The sequence below is a fragment of the Leptonychotes weddellii genome, chromosome 7, assembly GCF_054177405.1.
Source record: "Leptonychotes weddellii isolate Sample4059 chromosome 7, ASM5417740v2, whole genome shotgun sequence".
Taxonomy (NCBI): Eukaryota; Metazoa; Chordata; class Mammalia; order Carnivora; family Phocidae; genus Leptonychotes; species Leptonychotes weddellii.
In genome coordinates, this window is record NC_138375.1 from 103,735,187 (window position 1) to 103,753,852 (window position 18,666).

The 18,666-nt window shown below is 40.8% G+C and overlaps 1 protein-coding gene across 1 annotated transcript in view; it reads right to left on the reverse strand.

The window, feature by feature from the left end:
* Positions 1-18,666, reverse strand: part of IL31RA (interleukin 31 receptor A) — an 84,479-nt gene that overhangs the window by 24,484 nt on the left and 41,329 nt on the right. The window contains exons 3-6 of the mRNA XM_081826860.1: positions 12,306-12,423; positions 8,271-8,452; positions 6,004-6,155; positions 2,267-2,432 (exon numbers count right to left, since the gene is read on the reverse strand). Of these exons, the coding sequence (XP_081682986.1) occupies positions 2,267-2,432; positions 6,004-6,155; positions 8,271-8,452; positions 12,306-12,423 (618 nt within the window). The remainder of the gene's footprint in view (positions 1-2,266; positions 2,433-6,003; positions 6,156-8,270; positions 8,453-12,305; positions 12,424-18,666) is intronic.

Consider the following 18,666-nt stretch of genomic DNA (forward strand, 5'->3'; position numbering starts at 1 on the left):
GGATGGGTTAGCCTGGTGATGTGTATTTAGGAGGGCACGTTCTGCATGGAGCACTGGGTGTTATGTACAAACAATGAATCATGGAACACTACATCAAAAACTAATGATGTAATGTATGGTGATTAACATAACAATAAAAAAATTTTAAAAAGAAGGGCCTTCAGAAATTATCTAGCCTGTGGTGCCTGGGTGGCTCAGTCAGTTAATCCTCTGCCTTCAGCTCAGGTCATGATCTCATGGTCCTGGAATTGAGCCCCATGTCAGGCTCTCTGCTCAGCAGGGAGTCTGCTCCTCCTTTCACTCTCCCTTTGTGTTCATTCTATCTCTACATCTCTCTCAAATAAATAAATTTTTTAAAAAAGGAAGTCATCTAGCCCAATTTCCCAAGTGCTGCATGAAACCCTGTTGTGTAACCACATCCACCAATGGGTAGTTTAGACTGAACTAACACGAACATCTCCAGTGGGGGCTACAAAATTCAGAAGACACTGGATTATTTCCAGACATCTGTCCATATGGGCAAATGTGCTGAACACCTGTTAGTACCAACTTGGTCTCATAGGAAACTCAAGCAAGATCCAGAGGAATAAATTATTGTCATATGGACTAGGGAGCACAGAAATTGACTGCAAATGTTACCTGAGACCTGTGTGGTACTTGGCTATAAGACTGAATAAGACTTACAAGAATATGACTGAAATTATGGCTGGGTGTGTGGCTGGGGAAAATTCAGTGTCTAGAACCCACATGTCTTACAAACAAATGAGAGTAAAGCCTCAGAAGGTTAGTAGGATCAGCATTTTGCATTTCTTCTCCTTATTTCAGAAGATGTGTGGACATACCAAGTATTCAACTACTCATTCATTCATTCATTCATTCATGGTGTTAGGCTGAAAAATGTACCCCAAAGATCTAAGTCCTAATCCCTGCCATTTGCAAGGTTACCTTATATGGCCAAAGGGATTTTGCAGATGTGATTAAGTTAGGATCTTGAGTTGGGGAGATTATCCTGGATTGTCTGTGTAGGCCCTAAATGTTTTCACAAGGTCATTGTAAGAGTGAGGCAAAGAGATTTGACACAGAAGAAAAGAAAAAGGTAATGTGATGATGGAAGCAGAGATCAGAGTAATATGTTTAGTTGATGAGGGAAGGGGCCACAACCCAAGGAATACAGGCAACCACTAGAAGCTGGAAACAGCAAGAAAACATATTCTACCCTCAGAGTCTCCAAAAGGTAAACAACCCTGCTAACACCTTGACTTTAGTCCAGTGAACCTGATTTTGGACTTCTGACTTCCAGAACTGTTAGAGAAAAAAAATGTGTTGTTTTAAGTCATTAAATTTGTGATAACTTATTACAGTGGCCATAGGAAACTGATACATTCATCAAACATTTATTACTACTGAGGGACAGGCACTGGGCAAGACTCTTGATTTACAAAGAACGGTAACACATGCTGAGTGACCCTTAGCAATTGGCTAATACGTCTGAAACTCAGGTCCTTCACCTCCAAGTGGGGGTGATTCCAGATACTTTATAGGGCTCCTAGAAGGTTTAATAAAAATAATAGAAAGCCTGGCATTTATTCAATGTTTATTGTGAGCTAAATACATTATGTCATTGAATTTTTAAAATAACACTAAGAAGTAGGTACTACTTTTAACTCAGTTTTATAAATTATATTCCATTATGGAAAAGGGGAGTAAATAGTGAGAAAACTAAGGCTTAGAGATTAGGTGTCTAGCCCAAAGTCACTCCACAGCCAGGCTGGGATTTCAGCCAAGCCCACAGAGTTAAAGTACTGCTCTGAATGACCATACCTGACTCACAACAAGCATTCACTCATCGTACAATCCCTTTCTCTTTCTTTCCCTCACTGTCATTAAGAATCTGACTTTTTTTTCCTCATTAATTATACCTTTATTTACCTTTTAGTGGTAGCTCCAGGTTTTACAATATATAGCTTTATCATAGGATACTTTTAAATAATATTACACTGCTCATGTATGTATAAGAAGTTTCTAAGAGTATTAAAGATGTGATCATTTGCCTTTGGGGCAAAAAGATGCTAACTAAGGCCATCTGAGGAGGGCTGGCTTACCATGTGGGCTCAGGTGGGCACAGTGAGTGCCCTGTGGAGAGGGAACATACAGACTGCGAGAGTCGATGATTCCCAAGTACAGAGCTTGACAAAACCCAAAAGGCCAGGCCCAGGCCACCCGAAACCAGACCAGGCAGAAAAGGATTTGCAAGGGACCAGCTTGCCTTCTTCCTCAGTTGTTCCCACTTTCTCTTGGCTCCAACCACTCCAGAATATGGACTCCGCAGGGGCACATCGCAGAGCTACAACATACTCTGTAAAAGCCTGCAGCCCTGTGAGATTGTAGGTCTCATCTCTATCGATATCTTCTTTGGTGAAGTTGACTTCCATCTAAAAGACAGAGAGGACCCTGAGCTGGATAGGAGAACCCCTGTTATCTTTCCATTTTTCTTCTCCACTCCCCAACCATTTCAGAACTAGAAGCACTGTACCTAAAGTTTTAAAAAATATAATTTTCATAAATAAACATCCATGCATGCCTGGGGATCATTTGTGCCTAAGCAGATGTGAGTCACCCCATGAACCACCACCTTCCCCATTTCCTGTCTCTAAGCTTGGAAGGCAGAGATTCCTGCCTCTGGGCTGGACATGAGTGAGTAGTCTTGTTGTTCTGGAAAATACAAGGTGGAGTCCTGGGACCCAGGCAACCCAGGCCTCAGTTCAAACACAGCAGGTGACTCCAACACCTAGGTATAAGGCCTCACAGAACAATAGGCAACAGAAACTTTAGTGGCATCACGTTCAACCGCAGGTCATGGACAAGACCTCAAAATTTAAGTGACCATGAACTACCTTAGTAGTTCCTTGTTATGAGCAGAACTGGGATCAGAACACAGATTTCCTCCCTCCTAGACACTTTCCCTTTACCCAAATCTTCCACTGCAAATTATTGGTCTTTGGGTGACCAGTAGGGCTGCTAAGGATCTCAGCAGCCTGGATGCATGAATTCATTTTGACATTCTCTTGGGGCATGGAGGGGGAGAGGTAAATAAATCACTTCTCCTTTCTAGACCTCAGTATCCTCACTAATAAAATGAGCACATTGCTTTATATAATCCCTAAAGTCCCTTCTGGATCCAACTTTCCAAGAGAAACTAAAAATTCAGATACTTGTTTTTGAGCATGATCACGGTTGCTGCAATAAGAACTTTTAGCTGTTGGTTTATATAAACTCATATCAAGTTGATTAATAAACTGCACTAATGGGCATATCTATTTTGTGAGTATGCCCACTAGTCCCATAAAACCTTGTGAGAGAAGGAAGTCCTGACATTTCCCATATGTATATAACAGCTATGAAAATAAGTACATAATTATAGGTATTGGGCCTAAAGGAAATTGGGCAAAATGACAATGTGTATGTGTGGCAAAAAGCTGAACATTCCAGCTGCAGATGGACACTGCTGAACTCCCAGCCTAGTAACATGGTGCTGGGAAAAAGATGTAGGAGCCAGAGGTGAGGAGAGTTCCACTGTTGAATCCAAAGTTCCCTGAGCTCCCTCCTCCAATCACCCGTGGAAATGTTGCAACGGCAGACCACGGTCACTGGGACAATCCGTCATCTCTGGGAGAGTAGCCTCCCCAACTTAAGCCTAGTTATGGGGCCCAGGTGAAACCAGATTAAGACCTTTAGAAGAAAGCCAACCCACGTGGTGACTTCCATACATGAATCAAAATGAAAACTATATTAATCTACAAAATAAATGCAAAGAAGTCTAATAAAGTTCTATTTTCCTTTTAGGCTCTTTTAAATATATAATATTCTTTTAAAACAATCTTTCAAAGTTCTCTTCCTGCATTACTAGTATCCTCAAGCGTATGCTTGGCCTGTGTGTTGGGGCTCCTCGCATTCATGCTCATAAAGCTCTGTCTAATGTAACTATGCTAGCATGTTCTGTTCAGCCCTACCCCCAAAGCAAAAAAAAAAAAAAAATCTGCTCAGTCTTTCAAACAGTGTGCCTGTCTGAAAGGCTTCTTTTAGTTTGGCTTTTTTTCTGGGCATGTGCCTTTGGCCCTCACAAGGTCCAGGACAAACTGATCCTCCCTATACAGGCTTAACTAAAACTTCCCCAGCTCAACACAGACAAAGGACTCCTAACAAAACACTAATTAACTTCATCAGGTTTGTTTCTAACAATCTATACTTTGTGCCAAATCCTAGTTCGCCCAAAGTGTTTATGTTCTAAGAGATGAGTCAAAAGTGTTGGTACAAAGCCTAAGCCTAAATCAAACTCTTTTTTTTTTTAATATTCTATTTATTTATTCGACAGAGAGAGACGGAAAGAGAGGGAACAAAAGGGGGAGTGGGAGAGGGAGAAGCACGTTTCCCGATGAGCAAGGAGCCCCGACGCAGGGCTTGATCCTGGCATCATGACCTGAGCCGAAGGCGAACACTTAACGAAGGAGCCACCCAGGCGCCCCTGAATCAAATTCTTAAAACAGTCTTGAGATCCTTTGGCAGAGTGCTCATATGGTTCCATTTTATAAAGGTGGAAACTCCTTAGAATAGGCAACAGGAAAATGGTCTGGAGATTGCTAAAATATGGTCAAATGAATGACAGCTTGGAGTTAGAAAACCTGGGCTCAGGTTTGCAACTTACAAACCTTGCAATCTTGGACAGGTGATTTAAGCTGTCTACATCACAGTTTCCTAATGTGTAAAAATAAGAATAGTGATGCCTCATTGACAAGATATATGCAAGAATTAAATAGTCTGGAGTATAAGAAGGCACTTTGCAACCCACACAGCATCAAACAAACCTAAGTCTTGCTATATGGTCATAGTGGGTATTTTTTTACAGTCTAATGCAGGGAGAGATGACTTTAAATGACCGTGCTGAGTGTTAAGTGCAGTGACAGAGGAGGAGCACCTAGCTCAGGTTCTCAGAAGGAAATATGTCAGAACTGAGTTCTGAGACATGAACAGATTCAACAAGGTTTGAGGAAGGAGGAGAAGGGCAAAAGCAGAGACACAGAATAGTGAAACGACATAACATAAGGGAAACCAGCAATTTAGAAACACTAGAGAAGCAAGGGCAGGATGAAAGATGAGGTCAGAGGGATCGATAGGGGCCAGGTCTTGGAGGGTTAAGGATTTGGACCTTTCTCCATGGAAACGTTGGGTTGGTATATTTGGGTTTATAACTGATGGTGTTTGAAAGCTGAAAGGAGAAAGATACTATATAATGGAATACAACAATGAAAATGTAAAAACTCCACCATTATACAACATGGATGAACCTTAAAAGTACAATATTGAAAGAAGCCAAATATTTACAAAATACAAAATGTATGGATTCCTATCATATCATGTCTCAGACTATGTTGTTCAGGGATGCAGCTTTAAATGGCAAACCCATAATAAAAAGTGAAGAAGTATTTACCATGAAAAATCAAGATAAAAGCTCTAAGGAGGTATGGGGATTGTCTTCAGGAAAGGACAGGCAGGGGACCTCGGCATGCTATTTTGGACCTCCCTGGTTTTAACATAAGTGCTGACTTAATAATAATTCATTAAATGTAATATTTATGTTTTGTTCACTTTTCTAAATATAAGTCATATATCACAATTTCATAAAAGGTTGGAAAAATAAAAAAGGAAATGGCCAAGCCATAGAATCTCTGGCCACCAACACATCTAGATACAAACCAGAGTGGAATGCAAAAGTAAATTTCTCACTTTTTAATATGTCCCCGTGTTCAGAATGCAATACGCCTAGAGTGAAACACTTATCCATTCTAAAAGGCCCAAATGGGAAACTGGGAAGAAAAGTACTCACTGTTATCTTTTATTTTTTAAGGTAGAAAATGGGGAAAAAAAAGATTCCAGGTCAAAAAAAAGGTTATCAATAATTCTCTTCTTTGGGCCCGGTAATAGAAACATTCTAATGGCATAACTTACCCAGTGGGCACTATTTACTGTTCTGAATCGAAGACGGTATTTTAAAGTAGATGAAAAAGGAGCCAACACAGGCCTTATCCATGTTATTTGAAGCATTCGTTTGATGCCCAAAACTGATTTCACACTGAAAATCTCAGGTGGTTCAATTTTCACTGAAAATAAAAATCATAAATTTCTCACATTTGCAAAAAGATCAGAAGGTGCTAATAACATCCATCTAAAACTGAAAAAAAAAGAAAATTAGAAAGGAAATGATAATGCATATTTTGTAACTCGCCATATGCAGATGGCATTAAGAAGGCAGGGCAAAAGGAATGGTGCCACCCCCACTTCTCCCACCCACCCCCAACCAAAAAAAGGAATGGCCAGTGAGGAGAAGATACATTTCTATGATTTTTCTGCAAATACACCTTTTACTGATTGGTTCAGATCTTATGCCAAGAAGAAAGGAGGTCAAAAGAAAAGACTACACAGCTAGAAAATGGGCTGTTTCTCTTATCTCCACTCCCCTCAACCTCTCTTTCCTCGACCTCCAAAAGTGTCCAGTAGAAAGCACCTCTCATTTCCCTTGAACACTACAAACATTATCACTCAAAATCTCTCTCTTTCAAAAACGTAATATTTTTCTGGTTTTAAAAGTAGCATATGGTCATTCCAAAAAAATTTTTAAATATAGAAAAATACAAAGAAAAGTTTAAATCATCCATAATACCATTAACCAGAGCCATTATAACATTCTGGTGTATTTCCAGGCTTTTATCCTATGTAAGTATTTGTATATTTTTTAAACAAAATTGATATTATGCTAAATAAAACCTTTGTCTTCTTAAATAACACTATTCATTCAACATATACCCTCTTGCATTAGAAATTCTAGAAACAATGAATTTAATAAGGTTGCAGGATATAAAATTAATATACAGAAATCTGTTGCACTTCTATACACTAGTAATGAAGTAGGAGAAAGAGAAATTAAGAAAACAATCCCACTTACAATTGCATCAAAAAGAATAAAATGCCTAGGAATAAATTTAAACAAAGAAGTGAAAGACCTGTACTCTGAAAACTATAAGACACGGATGAAAGAAATTGACGATAATGCTAACAACTGAAAAGACATACCATGCTAACGGATTGAAAGAACTAAAATTTTTTAAATGCCCATACTACCCAAAGCAATATACAGATTCAATGCAATCCCTATCAAAATAACAGCAACATTTTTCACAGAACTGGAAAAAAAATACTAAAATATGTATGGAACCACAAAAAACCCCAAGTAACCAAAGCAATCTTGAAAAACAAGAATAAAACTGAAAGTATCACAATCCAAGGTTTCGAGCTATACTACAAAGCTATAGTAATCAAAACAGTATGGCATGGGCATAAAAACAGACACATACATCAGTGGAACAGGATCGAGAGTCCAGAAAGAAACATAAACTTATATCATCAATTAGCATATGACAAAGGAGGCAAGAATATACAATGGGGAAAAGACAATCTCTTCGATAAATGGTTGGGAAAACTGGACAGCTACATGCAAAAGAATAAAACTGGACCACTGTCTCACAGCATGTACAAAAATAAACTCAAAATGGATTAAAGACTTAAACGTGAGACCTGAGACCATAAAACTCCTAAAGAAAACACAGGCAGCAATGTCCTGGATATCAGCCTCAGCAACATTTTTTTAGATATGTCTCCTCAGGCAAGGGAAATAAAAGCAAAAATAAACTATTGGGACTTCATCAAAATAAAAAGCTTTTGCGGAGTGAGGAAAATCATCAACAAAATGAAAAAGGCAATTTACTGGATGGGAAAAGACATTTGCAAATGATACATCTAATTAGGGGCTAATATCCAAAATATATAAAGAACTCATACAACTCAACACCAAAAAAACCCCACAATTTGAATTAAAAAATGGGCAGAAGACCTGAATAGACATTTTCCAAAGACAGAGGGCCAAGAGATACATGTAAAGATGCTCAACATCACTACTAATCAGAGAAATGCAGATTAAAACCACAAAGAGATATCACCTCATAGCAGTGAGAATGGCTAGTATCAAAAAAACAAGAAATAACAAGTACTGGCGAAGATGTGGAGAAAACGGAAGCCTCATAGATATCCACAACCCTTGGTGTACCTACTATATCCTTGAGCCTTGAGTTTACTTTTGTGTTTGAATCTCTTCTGAAAAAAAGAGGGGAGGGGCTTATCTTTTAATAATAGAGTATATAAGAATAAAAAATGATACTTACTTATGGCATCTAAATTCCAATGTGTTATATCAGATTTAATTATACCATCTGGATTTTGAGCTTCCACTTGAATGGTGTAATTATCTGGGTTTGTTATTGTTGGAGGAAGAAAGGAGCAAGAAGCATGATTTCCCCTTGTAGAATTATCAGTTGGGCAAATATCACTTTTATGTCCATAAGAGCTTTGAAGGAAAAAGCAATTCAACATGAGTTTAACACAGCAGTTTTGAAATAAAGCCATACTTAATATATTAAGCATGTATTTATTAGTTTCACTCTGGGTTTCTCTTGAGGTATATATCATCCCGAAGATGATGCCCGTCTCCAAATTCCCTCCTCATCTCTTCCAAGGAGAGATCAAAGTTACCCGCGTCTTGCCTGAGATGCTATGAGCCATGAAGACTTCCTTGGAACTCTGTAAGTCCATCAAAATCTATGCTTGTAACACATTTCCACTTGGTAAGAAATACTGACTAGGATCCTGAAAACTCCAGATTCTAGCCTTGAGAAGTTATTCTTAAAAGAAAAATAAAATCAATGAGGATTTGTTATATAAAGTATGGTAGATACATAAATAGAATTAAAAATGTAGTTTTTAATACATCTAGAGTTATTGATATGGAAAGATGCCCATACTCTTATTGATGGTAAAAGAAAAAAAAGGATGTGTATTTTGTACAGACTAATCACATTTATATAAACATATATTTATATAACTATTCTCAGAGATGTCTGGAAAAGTATTTATCAAAATGTTAAAGTTGTTACCTTTGGTGGTGGAATTGCGAATGATTTTTTTACATTCTTTATATTTTTCAGATTGAATTTTTTACTACTGCCATATATTGTTTTCAGAAAGCTCATTAAATTTTTTTCCTAGACATATAGATAACTTAAATCCTATCAAGTTATAACTTAATGAAGACAAGTACAAAGATTGGTAGGAATCAGATGTGTGGTTATAGCCATAGTTCCCATGGCTGTGGGGATGAGGTAGGAGATGAAATAGGCAGAGAATACAAAAGGCCCCACTTTGCAAGATGCCAATGTTGGCTGGGGCTGGGGGCAAAGGAGCAGAACTTAAATGTATAGAATCATAGAATTTTGAAAGTAGAAAATTTATAGGCTTTCTATGGTTGTTGTACAATATAAAAACGGCCTCCAGAGCAATGTTGGGTCGTGGTTACAAGCATGGGCTCTGGAAGCTGACCAGGTTTGAATCCTGTGCCTTGGGCAAGTTTCCTAACCTCTCCATGCCTGAGTTTTCTCATCTCTAAAATGAGAATGGTAATGTACCTATAACATAGCACTGTTATGAGAATGAAATGAACTAATATACATAATATCAGCCACTTAGAAATGTTACTATCATTGTTATTATTACTATTACGATAGCTGAATATTTTTGCCTTTATTCATGTTGTAACCTTTAAGAAATAAACTTTCTTCCCTTTTCTGCACCTCTAGGGCTCCTTCACATCTCAGTTCAAAAGTCACTACTTCCTTAAAGGTATCCCAACTCCTCTTATTGTTCCCCAAGGAAAAATCCCTTCTTATCATTTATGAGCATCAGTAGGTTTTTTTGTTCATACCACTGACCCACCATCATCTGTCCTCAGGGTTGACCATCCACAAGAAATTCTCCCATTCTACCTGGAAGAGATATTCTCAGTGATAAACTGACAAAAGTACAAACCAGCCTGGGAGTCCTGGAGAGCCCAGCAAGCCTGAGGCCATTGACATGGATTGTATACAGGCCTAAGAACAGCTAGGTGTGGGGCACCTGCGTGGCTCAGTCAGTTAAGCATCTGACTTTGGCTCAGGTCATGATCTCAGGATCCTGGGATAGAGCCCCACGTTGGGCTCCCCGCTGAGCAGGGAGTCTGCTTGACCCTTCTCCCCACCACAGCCTCTCCCCTCTCCTCCTCTCCCAGTCCCCCTCCTCACACTTGTGCTCTGTCTCTCTTTCAAATAAATAAATAAATAAAATCTTAAAAAAAAAGAACACCCAGGCGTTTCCTACTTCTACATGACCAGTGGGTGAGAATAATGATAATACACGGGGAGTGATGCAAGGGGCAAAATGACTCCTTAAAAGAGAAAAATAGGAGTACACTTACTGGTTTCCAGATTTTCGTTCTACTCATACTTTCTATTAAACATTGGGCCTTGAACTGATGAGTCTGGGAGAAGAGAAGACACTTGGACCATGGGTTATTGGGCCTTTATCACTCTGATTTTCAGAAGCAGGGCTCAGCAAACTAGGCCTGCAGACCAAATACAGCCCATCTCCTCATATGGTGCATAACAACCATGGTTAAATGGTTGGGGAAAATACATAAAAAGAAAAATACTTTGTGGCATATGAAAATTATATGAAATTCAAATTTCAGTGTTCACAGATAAAGTTTGTTTTTTTTTTTAAAGATTTTATTTATTTATTTGAGAGAGAGAATGAGAGACAGAGAGCACGAGAGGGGAGAGGGTCAGAGGGAGAAGCAGACCCCCCGCTGAGCAGGGAGCCCGATGCGGGACTCGATCCCAGGACTCCAGGATCATGACCTGAGCCGAAGGCAGTCACTTAACCAACTGAGCCACCCAGGCGCCCCACAGATAAAGTTTTATTGGACAATAGTCCGGTCCATTGGTTTACATATTGTTTAGGCAGCTTTCCTGGTACAGCAGCAGTGGTGTTAAATAGTCTCACAGAGACCCAATCTCCTCTAGGCCTAAAATATTTACTATCTGTCCCTTTATAGAAAAAGTTTCCTGGGATGCCTGGGTGGCTCAATCGTTAAGCGTCTGCCTTCGGCTCAGGTCATGATCCCAGGGTCCTGGGCTCGAGCCCCGCATCCGAGCCTCGCATCCGAGACCCGCATCTGAGCCCCGCATTCGAGCCCCGCATCCGAGCCTCGCATCGAGCCCCGCATCTAGCCCCGCATCCGAGCCCCGCATCCGAGGCCCGCATCCAGGCCCGCATCGGGCTCCCTGCTCTGCGGGAAGTCTGCTGCTCCCTCTCCCTCTGCTGCTCCCCCTGCTTGTGCTCGCTCTCTCTCTCTCTGACAAATAAATAAATAAAAATCTTTAAAATAAAAAAAAAAAGTTTCCTGACCTCTGTTTTAAATCATCTCTCTGATGTATCACTGATACATGAGTAATGCAAGGAATAGTGTTCGCTTTTATCTTTTTCTTCTACTGTAAAACATGCAGTAGACTTCCCTGATAACACTAGTTACCAATTTTCTAAGGAGTGGGGAAAAAAAGAATATGTATGAGATCTTGTATTTAAAAACAAAACAAAAACTTGGAATTACAGACTCTCTTTCTGAAATGGAAAAGATTTAAAGATCATCTTTCAATATTTCCTAATGTGGACTTCCTTATTCTTAGGGGAACATGAAGGACATAAAGGGTTTCATGAGCTATTTTCAAAATTTCAAAAAACTCCCTGCACAAACTCACTAAAACATCTAGCTTTTGGCTAGAATTATAATAAAAACTTTTAAATTTTTATTCTTATTAGAATAAAAAGGGATGCTTGAGGTAGTGAAAAATTTGGGAATCACTGTCCTGGTGGAATACTGTTTGACAGAGGTCACACAGCAAATTAGTGGCAGACTGAGAAAAATTTGCTCCTTAGTTCTGGGTTTATAACCCCACTTACTATAATTGGGTCCATGAAGAAGGAATAGTTTTATGACACATTCTGGAAAGAGGGCGAATATAGCTGAATATAGTAAATAAACAGATTTTTCCACTGTGCTTATAACTGGTGACTATTCTCAGCCAATTCAGTGCCTCTCAGAGAAGGTCATCATGAATCTACACCCCACCCCACCCCCCGTAGCTGCAGATCCTGTCACACACTTACAGCAGCCAAGGTGTCACCCCAGACACTGGGCGCAAATAGGGGTCACCCAGAAGCTGTAATGAAGAAAACGTTTCACTTCATAAGTGATTTGAATCCTGAATGAACCAGGAGCCTCTGCCTCCTTCCCTTACTCCCACTGATAGCACACAAACTCCCATACTTACTACGTTCTCTTCACTCTGTACCATGTATAACTGGCTTCTTTCTCTGGACTCCAGGTGCAGGTAAAATTTTCCTCGTAGTAAAAGACACAGGAAATGTTCTCAGGCTTAGCTGGGAGAACTATATAAATAAATAAATAAATACATACATACATACACAAATAAATATATAAATAAATGCATACGTACATACACACACACACAGCGAGAGACACAATCATTTCATGAAAATAAGCAGATCAAAAGCTGGTCTTTCTTGGTTAGTTTATACATATTATAAATTCTCCCATTCAGGACCAAGGAAAGAATCTAACTCCCGCTCTTCAATTATTCCCCTTGAAGAACTAGATTTTTGCCTTTCAAAAAAATTATATTCTCACTCAAAAGCAACATTTGAGAAGCAAAAATCATTAAAATACCAGGCAAATATGAAGTGTTAGTGAAATACCAAGCAAAGCATCAAATGATGGAACCGGTCTGGGTAACTGGGCAATGGATGATATGTGGAAAAGGGAAAAACACAAAATGTTCAACTATGCCACACTTCAACCTTATGTATCAATAATTTTTCCCCAGAAGATTACAATAGGGAAAATTTCTGAAATATATTCATCTGTATTTCATAGCTTATAAATCTTGCTCTTTGTAGTTTCTCACCCAGTAACACCTATCCCTTCATAGGGAAAATAGATACAATCTAGAATATGGATCTAGACCCTGCAAGGGTCCAGAGATACAATCTATTGGTACATGAACTTAAAAAGGAAAAATTTTTCACATACCTATTGTTAAAATTTACAGTTTCCTTCCATCATAAATGTGGTCAACAACCTACAGTTGTATCATTACTTGTTACTTTGTCACCATTAAAGTCAGAGTATTTTCATATTTCAGCTGTTGCAGGTACCTTGATGTATCGATTAAGAAGCACATACAGTACTGTCACAAATTTGTTTCCTTAATACTTTCTTTTTCTCTTTTTATTTTTATTTGCATTTATTCTGTGCAGAATTTACTCCCAGGCCATAAGTTTTTGTTTCTTCCGTTTCTTCTGGGATATCTTTTTCTTCTGTGCAACCTCTTCTCCTGGTTTAGGAACAATCTGCTCTTGTTAAGTAAGGATCATCTCTATGTGGCAGGGAGAGCTCATGTATGGGTTAGTCCAACCATGAGCCCTGGACGTTCTGGTGCCTTGGGAGCTTTGTTCACCTGGATGTGCTCAGTGACCAGAGAACCGACATCTAAACCCTTAAGTTCAGCATTACTCTCTGCATTTTTAAGCATGTGCAGTAACAATTCAGCACTCTTCTTGGGCCACCGACCCTGTGTCCAGCCCCACTGTTTGGCCTGGGCACACCTACCAACTCCACCATTGTAGCGATGGAATGGCACACACTGCTTCTGCAAAGTGACGTCTTTCAGATACTTGGGGGCTTTTCAGATCTGCAGACCCTTGATGGCCTGGGTAGTTTCACATATGTTCTTAAAGTGAACACGAAGATTTGAACCTCTTGATTTGCATGATTTCGTAGGGTTTTCTGGGTCAAGCGAATGGCAAGCTATTTTCAGAGGTCACCTCAGGCCGCTTAGGGGAAGAGGAAGAGCAGTGGCTCCTGGGAGAATTCCTGTTTCCTTAATACTTTGATAACATTCTTTCATTATATTTGAGTTCCTTTGTAATCCTATGTATACTATTTATGCACTTACACATATTGAGAATGGTCCAGATGTTTCACCAGATGCCCAAGGGGTTAATCATACATGCTCATGCATGCACATACACACATACATAATTGAGAGCAAAGGCAATTTCAAACTAAGGGCAATGTTCAATTCTGAGACTCAAACTAACTTCTTTTTGAGTCTTTGGTAAAATCAGTCTTAAGAAGCAGGCTTTTTTTTTTTTAAGATTTTATTTATTTATTTATTTATTTACTTATTTATTTGACAGAGAGAGAGAGACAGCAAGAGAGGGAACACGAGCAGGGGGAATGGGAAAGGGAGAAGCAGGCTTCCCGTTGAGCAGGGAGCCCAATGCAGGGCTTGATCTCAGGACCCTGGGACCATGACCTGAGCAGAGGGATCATGACCTGAGCCGAAGGCAGATGCTTAACGACTGAGCCACCCAGGCACCCCAGAAGCAGGCATTTTTTTTTTAAAGATTTTATTTATTTATTTGAGACAGAATGAGAGAGAGAGAGAGCACATGAGAGGGGTGAGGGTCAGAGGGAGAAGCAGACTCCCTGCCGAGCAGGAAGCCTGATGTGGGACTCGATCCAGGGACTCCAGGATCATGACCTGAGCCGAAGGCAGTCGCTTAACCGACTGAGCCACCCAGGCGCCCCAAGAAGCAGGCATTTTTGAGAGAGGAAGACAACTTAGGTTAACTTTACATATCAAAGCAAAGCTCTAATCCATCCAGGAAGAAAGCCCCTACCAGACAAGAAATAGGAAAAAGCCCATCACTTCTAGCAAGTAAAATACTGATGGGGGTGGGTAGGGAGACAATGAAAGTAAGAGTAAGGAGCTCAGATGTCAGTGTTCTTGATAGAGCAGTAAAAACACGCAGATGGATTTGTGAAACTAGATCATCTGGGCTGGTGACTTACTTCACCAGGCACAGCCTGGGGCAGGTCACAAGCCTTTAGCCTAAAAGAAGGCTCAAGTTACACTCAGCTTCAACTCCAACATAATGCAGAAGTCCTAACACTGCAATGGCACAGCTCTTCAGAGAAGCCCCACACAGGCAAGTGTAGCATCCTGGGATCCAGAAGTCCCTGGTATCTCAGGGTGGGGAGTGGGTATAGACGTGTGAGGTTGGTCCAAGCCTGGGACTCAGATGAAGAGACTGCTATGCACAGGGGACTTCAGAACCACAGGAAAACAAATGGGACATGAACTTCAGGAATAGGTGCCAATATGATGCCCCAAAGTCTAGGCAAAGCCAGCTGTCCTGCAAAGGAGGCATGAGACCAAAGCAGGCAGTCCAGAGAAGACCAGAAGGCAACACAAAGACTTTCTTACATAGATTCACAATCCCTTGCCAGAGGTTCTTCATTCAGTCATATAAACCCTGCTCATGTACCCAGACACCATCTTAAAAAGGAGCAGGAGAAAGGCAGGAACTCTGGAAGGTGGGCATTTACTCCAGAGGGACTGAATTAGCTAAAAAACACTATAAACCATAGAAAATGAGCTAATGTTAACAAATAAGAGTGCTACCCACTCCCTCCTCTTCTTCAACCCTGCCTGGCTTTCCAGGGGAGAAGGAACTTTTGGAATTGATTGGCTTGATCATAGACTATAAGGATGTTATATTTTCTCTGCACACCTAACTAATACTGTATTTATTTCACCTCTGTCAGAGGTATTACCTTCTAACGAAAAAGCAATAGTAAACGGTTCTATGAAATGAGCATTATCCACAGGGGAAAAGTAGCCCCTGGAAATGATAAATAAGAATGAGGGAGATTCTAGAGGGGAGGGGCGTGGGAGGATGGGTTAGCCTGGTGGTGGGTATTGAGGAGGGCACATTCTGCATGGAGCACTGGGTGTTATATGCAAACAATGAATCATGGAACACTACATCAAACACTAATGTTGTAATGTATGGGGATTAACATAAGAATAAAAAAAAAAAGAAAAGAAACTCTTAACTATAGAGAACAAACTGAGGGTTGAGGAAGGGAGGTGGGGGGGATGGGCTAGATGGGGGATGGGTACTAAGGGGGGCACTTGTTATGATGAGCACTGAGTGTTATATGTAAGTGATGAATCCCTAAATTCTATACCTGAAACCAATTTTACCATATATGTTAACTAACTAGAATTTAAATAAAAACTTGAAATTAAAAAAAAAAAAAAAGAATGAGGGAGAGCTAGGTGCCTACATGTTGTGTCAACACTTCCAGCTCTTTCTTGAGAAGTTGCCTTCCTCTGAATGCTGCACCCCATCGTTTTTTTTAAGAGTTTATTTTTATTTCATTTGAGAGAGAGAAAGAGAGAACAAGCAGGGGGGAGGGAGAAGCAGGCTCCCTGCTGAGCAGGAGCCCAACATGGGGCTCGATCCTGAGACCCTGAGATCATGAGCCGAGCTGAAGGCAGACGCTTAACCGACTGAGCCACCCAGGCCCCACTACTGCTGCACCCCATCCTTGAAGCACCCATTAGTTAGCAGTGAAGTCAAAGATTTTCTATCTTGTGCTGTTGGGAAGATGGCAGAGGAGGACCCTCACCTCGTTCCACAGATACAACTAGGTAACATTCACATCAGCTTGAATATTCCAGAAAAAGACCCAAAGACTGAAAGAACAAACCCCACAAACAAAGTAGAGAAAAGGCCACATCGAAGAAGGCGGAGATGCGATTTGAGACCTAAAGGGACTGGGGCCACCCACAAACAGGAGGGAGCTGGGAGTACAGTGAAAGGCAAGAAATAGACAATCACACTGGGGACTCAAAATGGGGAAGACGAACCCCCATAACATTTGGCTTTGAAAACAAGAAGGGCCTGAATTTGTGAGTTCTTACAAACAGTAGGACTCCAAGCCTGGAATTCTTAAAATAAGGTGTTCGGCTCTAGGAAAGCTCTGTGGGCATTAGGAAGCTGAGTCCTCACCCTTTAAGAGGCAGCATGACGGGGGCGCCTGGGTGGCTCAGTCGTTAAGCGTCTGCCTTCGGCTCAGGTCATGATCCCAGGGTCCTGGGATCGAGCCCCACATCAGGCTACCTGCTCCGCGGGAAGCCTGCTTCTCCCTCTCACACTCCCCTTGCATGTGTTTCCTCTCTCGCTGTCTCTCTCTCTGTCAAATAAATAAATAAAATCTTAAAAAAAAAAAAAAAAAAGAGGCAGCATGACAAGCAGCCTAAGCAGATACAGTGAAGAACCAGCAGTTTGAAAACCACTGGGTGGCAGGGGTTCCTGTGTGGATCAGTCACTTGGGTGTCTGACTCCTGATATCAGCTCAGGTCATGATCCCAAGCCCTGTGTCCAGCTCTGCACTCAGTGCAGAGTCTGCTTCAGATTCTCTCTCTCTCCTCTCCCTCAACCCCTCCCCACCCCTTGCGTGCTCTCTAAATAAATAAATAAATAAAATCTTAAAAATAAAAAAAAGGAAAGAAAAACACTGGTGGCAAATGGGAGGGGGAGTGATTTACTCATTACAGACTATGTCCTGGAGAGCTATGGATCTCAGAAAGACACCTCCAGGAACAAAGGAGTTTGTAGGCACAATTTCCCATCCCGGCCCACCAGCAGAAACACAAAGCCGCCTGTGGGAACCAGTACTTTGCCCACACTCCCTACCTAACTTGCTTGCATCACGCCCCCCACCCCATGCTTCAATGTATCTGCCTTTTCCAGTCACATTTGCCTCGGTCCCAGCAATGTGGATCCCCTCCCATAGAAGATCAACACAAACCTCACCAGCACTGCCTCTTCTGACCTGTGCCTTTTGCAGAGCCCTGGTCTTGGTGGTGGCGGGCTCTGCAGAAGCCTGAGGCCTTGTTAAAAGTGCAAGACCTTCCCACGTGCCCTTTGCAGATCCACTTAGGCTGGCCAGTACCAATAGCAGCAGCTCCAGGTCTCAATTAGCGAACAGACCAGAGTGTACCTTGTTTAAATACAGGCCACAACTGTCGGGAACCAAACACTACCCACAACAGGCAAAGAGAGCCACTGCAGACAACTGAACTGAAGCAAAAAGAGACAAGAACACAAGACACATGCAACACCCAGAGGAGAAACTCCCTGAAGGACTAGGTCCTGGGGAGCAGGGGACAATGCACTGCAGGGTACTTCAGGACCTCTTCTTCCTAAAGCCATTACCTTCAAGAACAGGAGACATAGCTGACTTTACACAGAGAAATAGACAGACAGTTACAAAAAATGAGAAGTCAGAGAAATATATCCAAGTGAAAGAATAGGACCAAACCACAAAAAAGACCTAAGCAAAACAGACAAAGGTAATATACCTGACAGAGAATTTAAAGAATGATCATAAAGATACCCATTAGACTGGAGAAGAGAGTAGAGGACATCAGTAAGACACTTAATTAAGAGATAAAAAAGAATCAATCAGAGATAAAGACCACAATAAATGAAATTAAAAATACACTTGATGGAATAAGTAGCAGGCTAAACGAAACAGAGAAATAATGACCTGGAAGACAGAGTAATAGAAAGTAACCAAACTGGGCAAATGAGAGGAAAAAAATTATGAAACTTGAGAATAGTCTAGGGAATTCAGTGACTCCATCAAGTCTGAAAAAAATACTCGCATTTAGGGAGCCCAGAGGAAGAAAATAGAGAAAAGGGGGCAAAAAATTTATCTGAAGAAATAAGAACTGAAAACTTCCAAGAGGC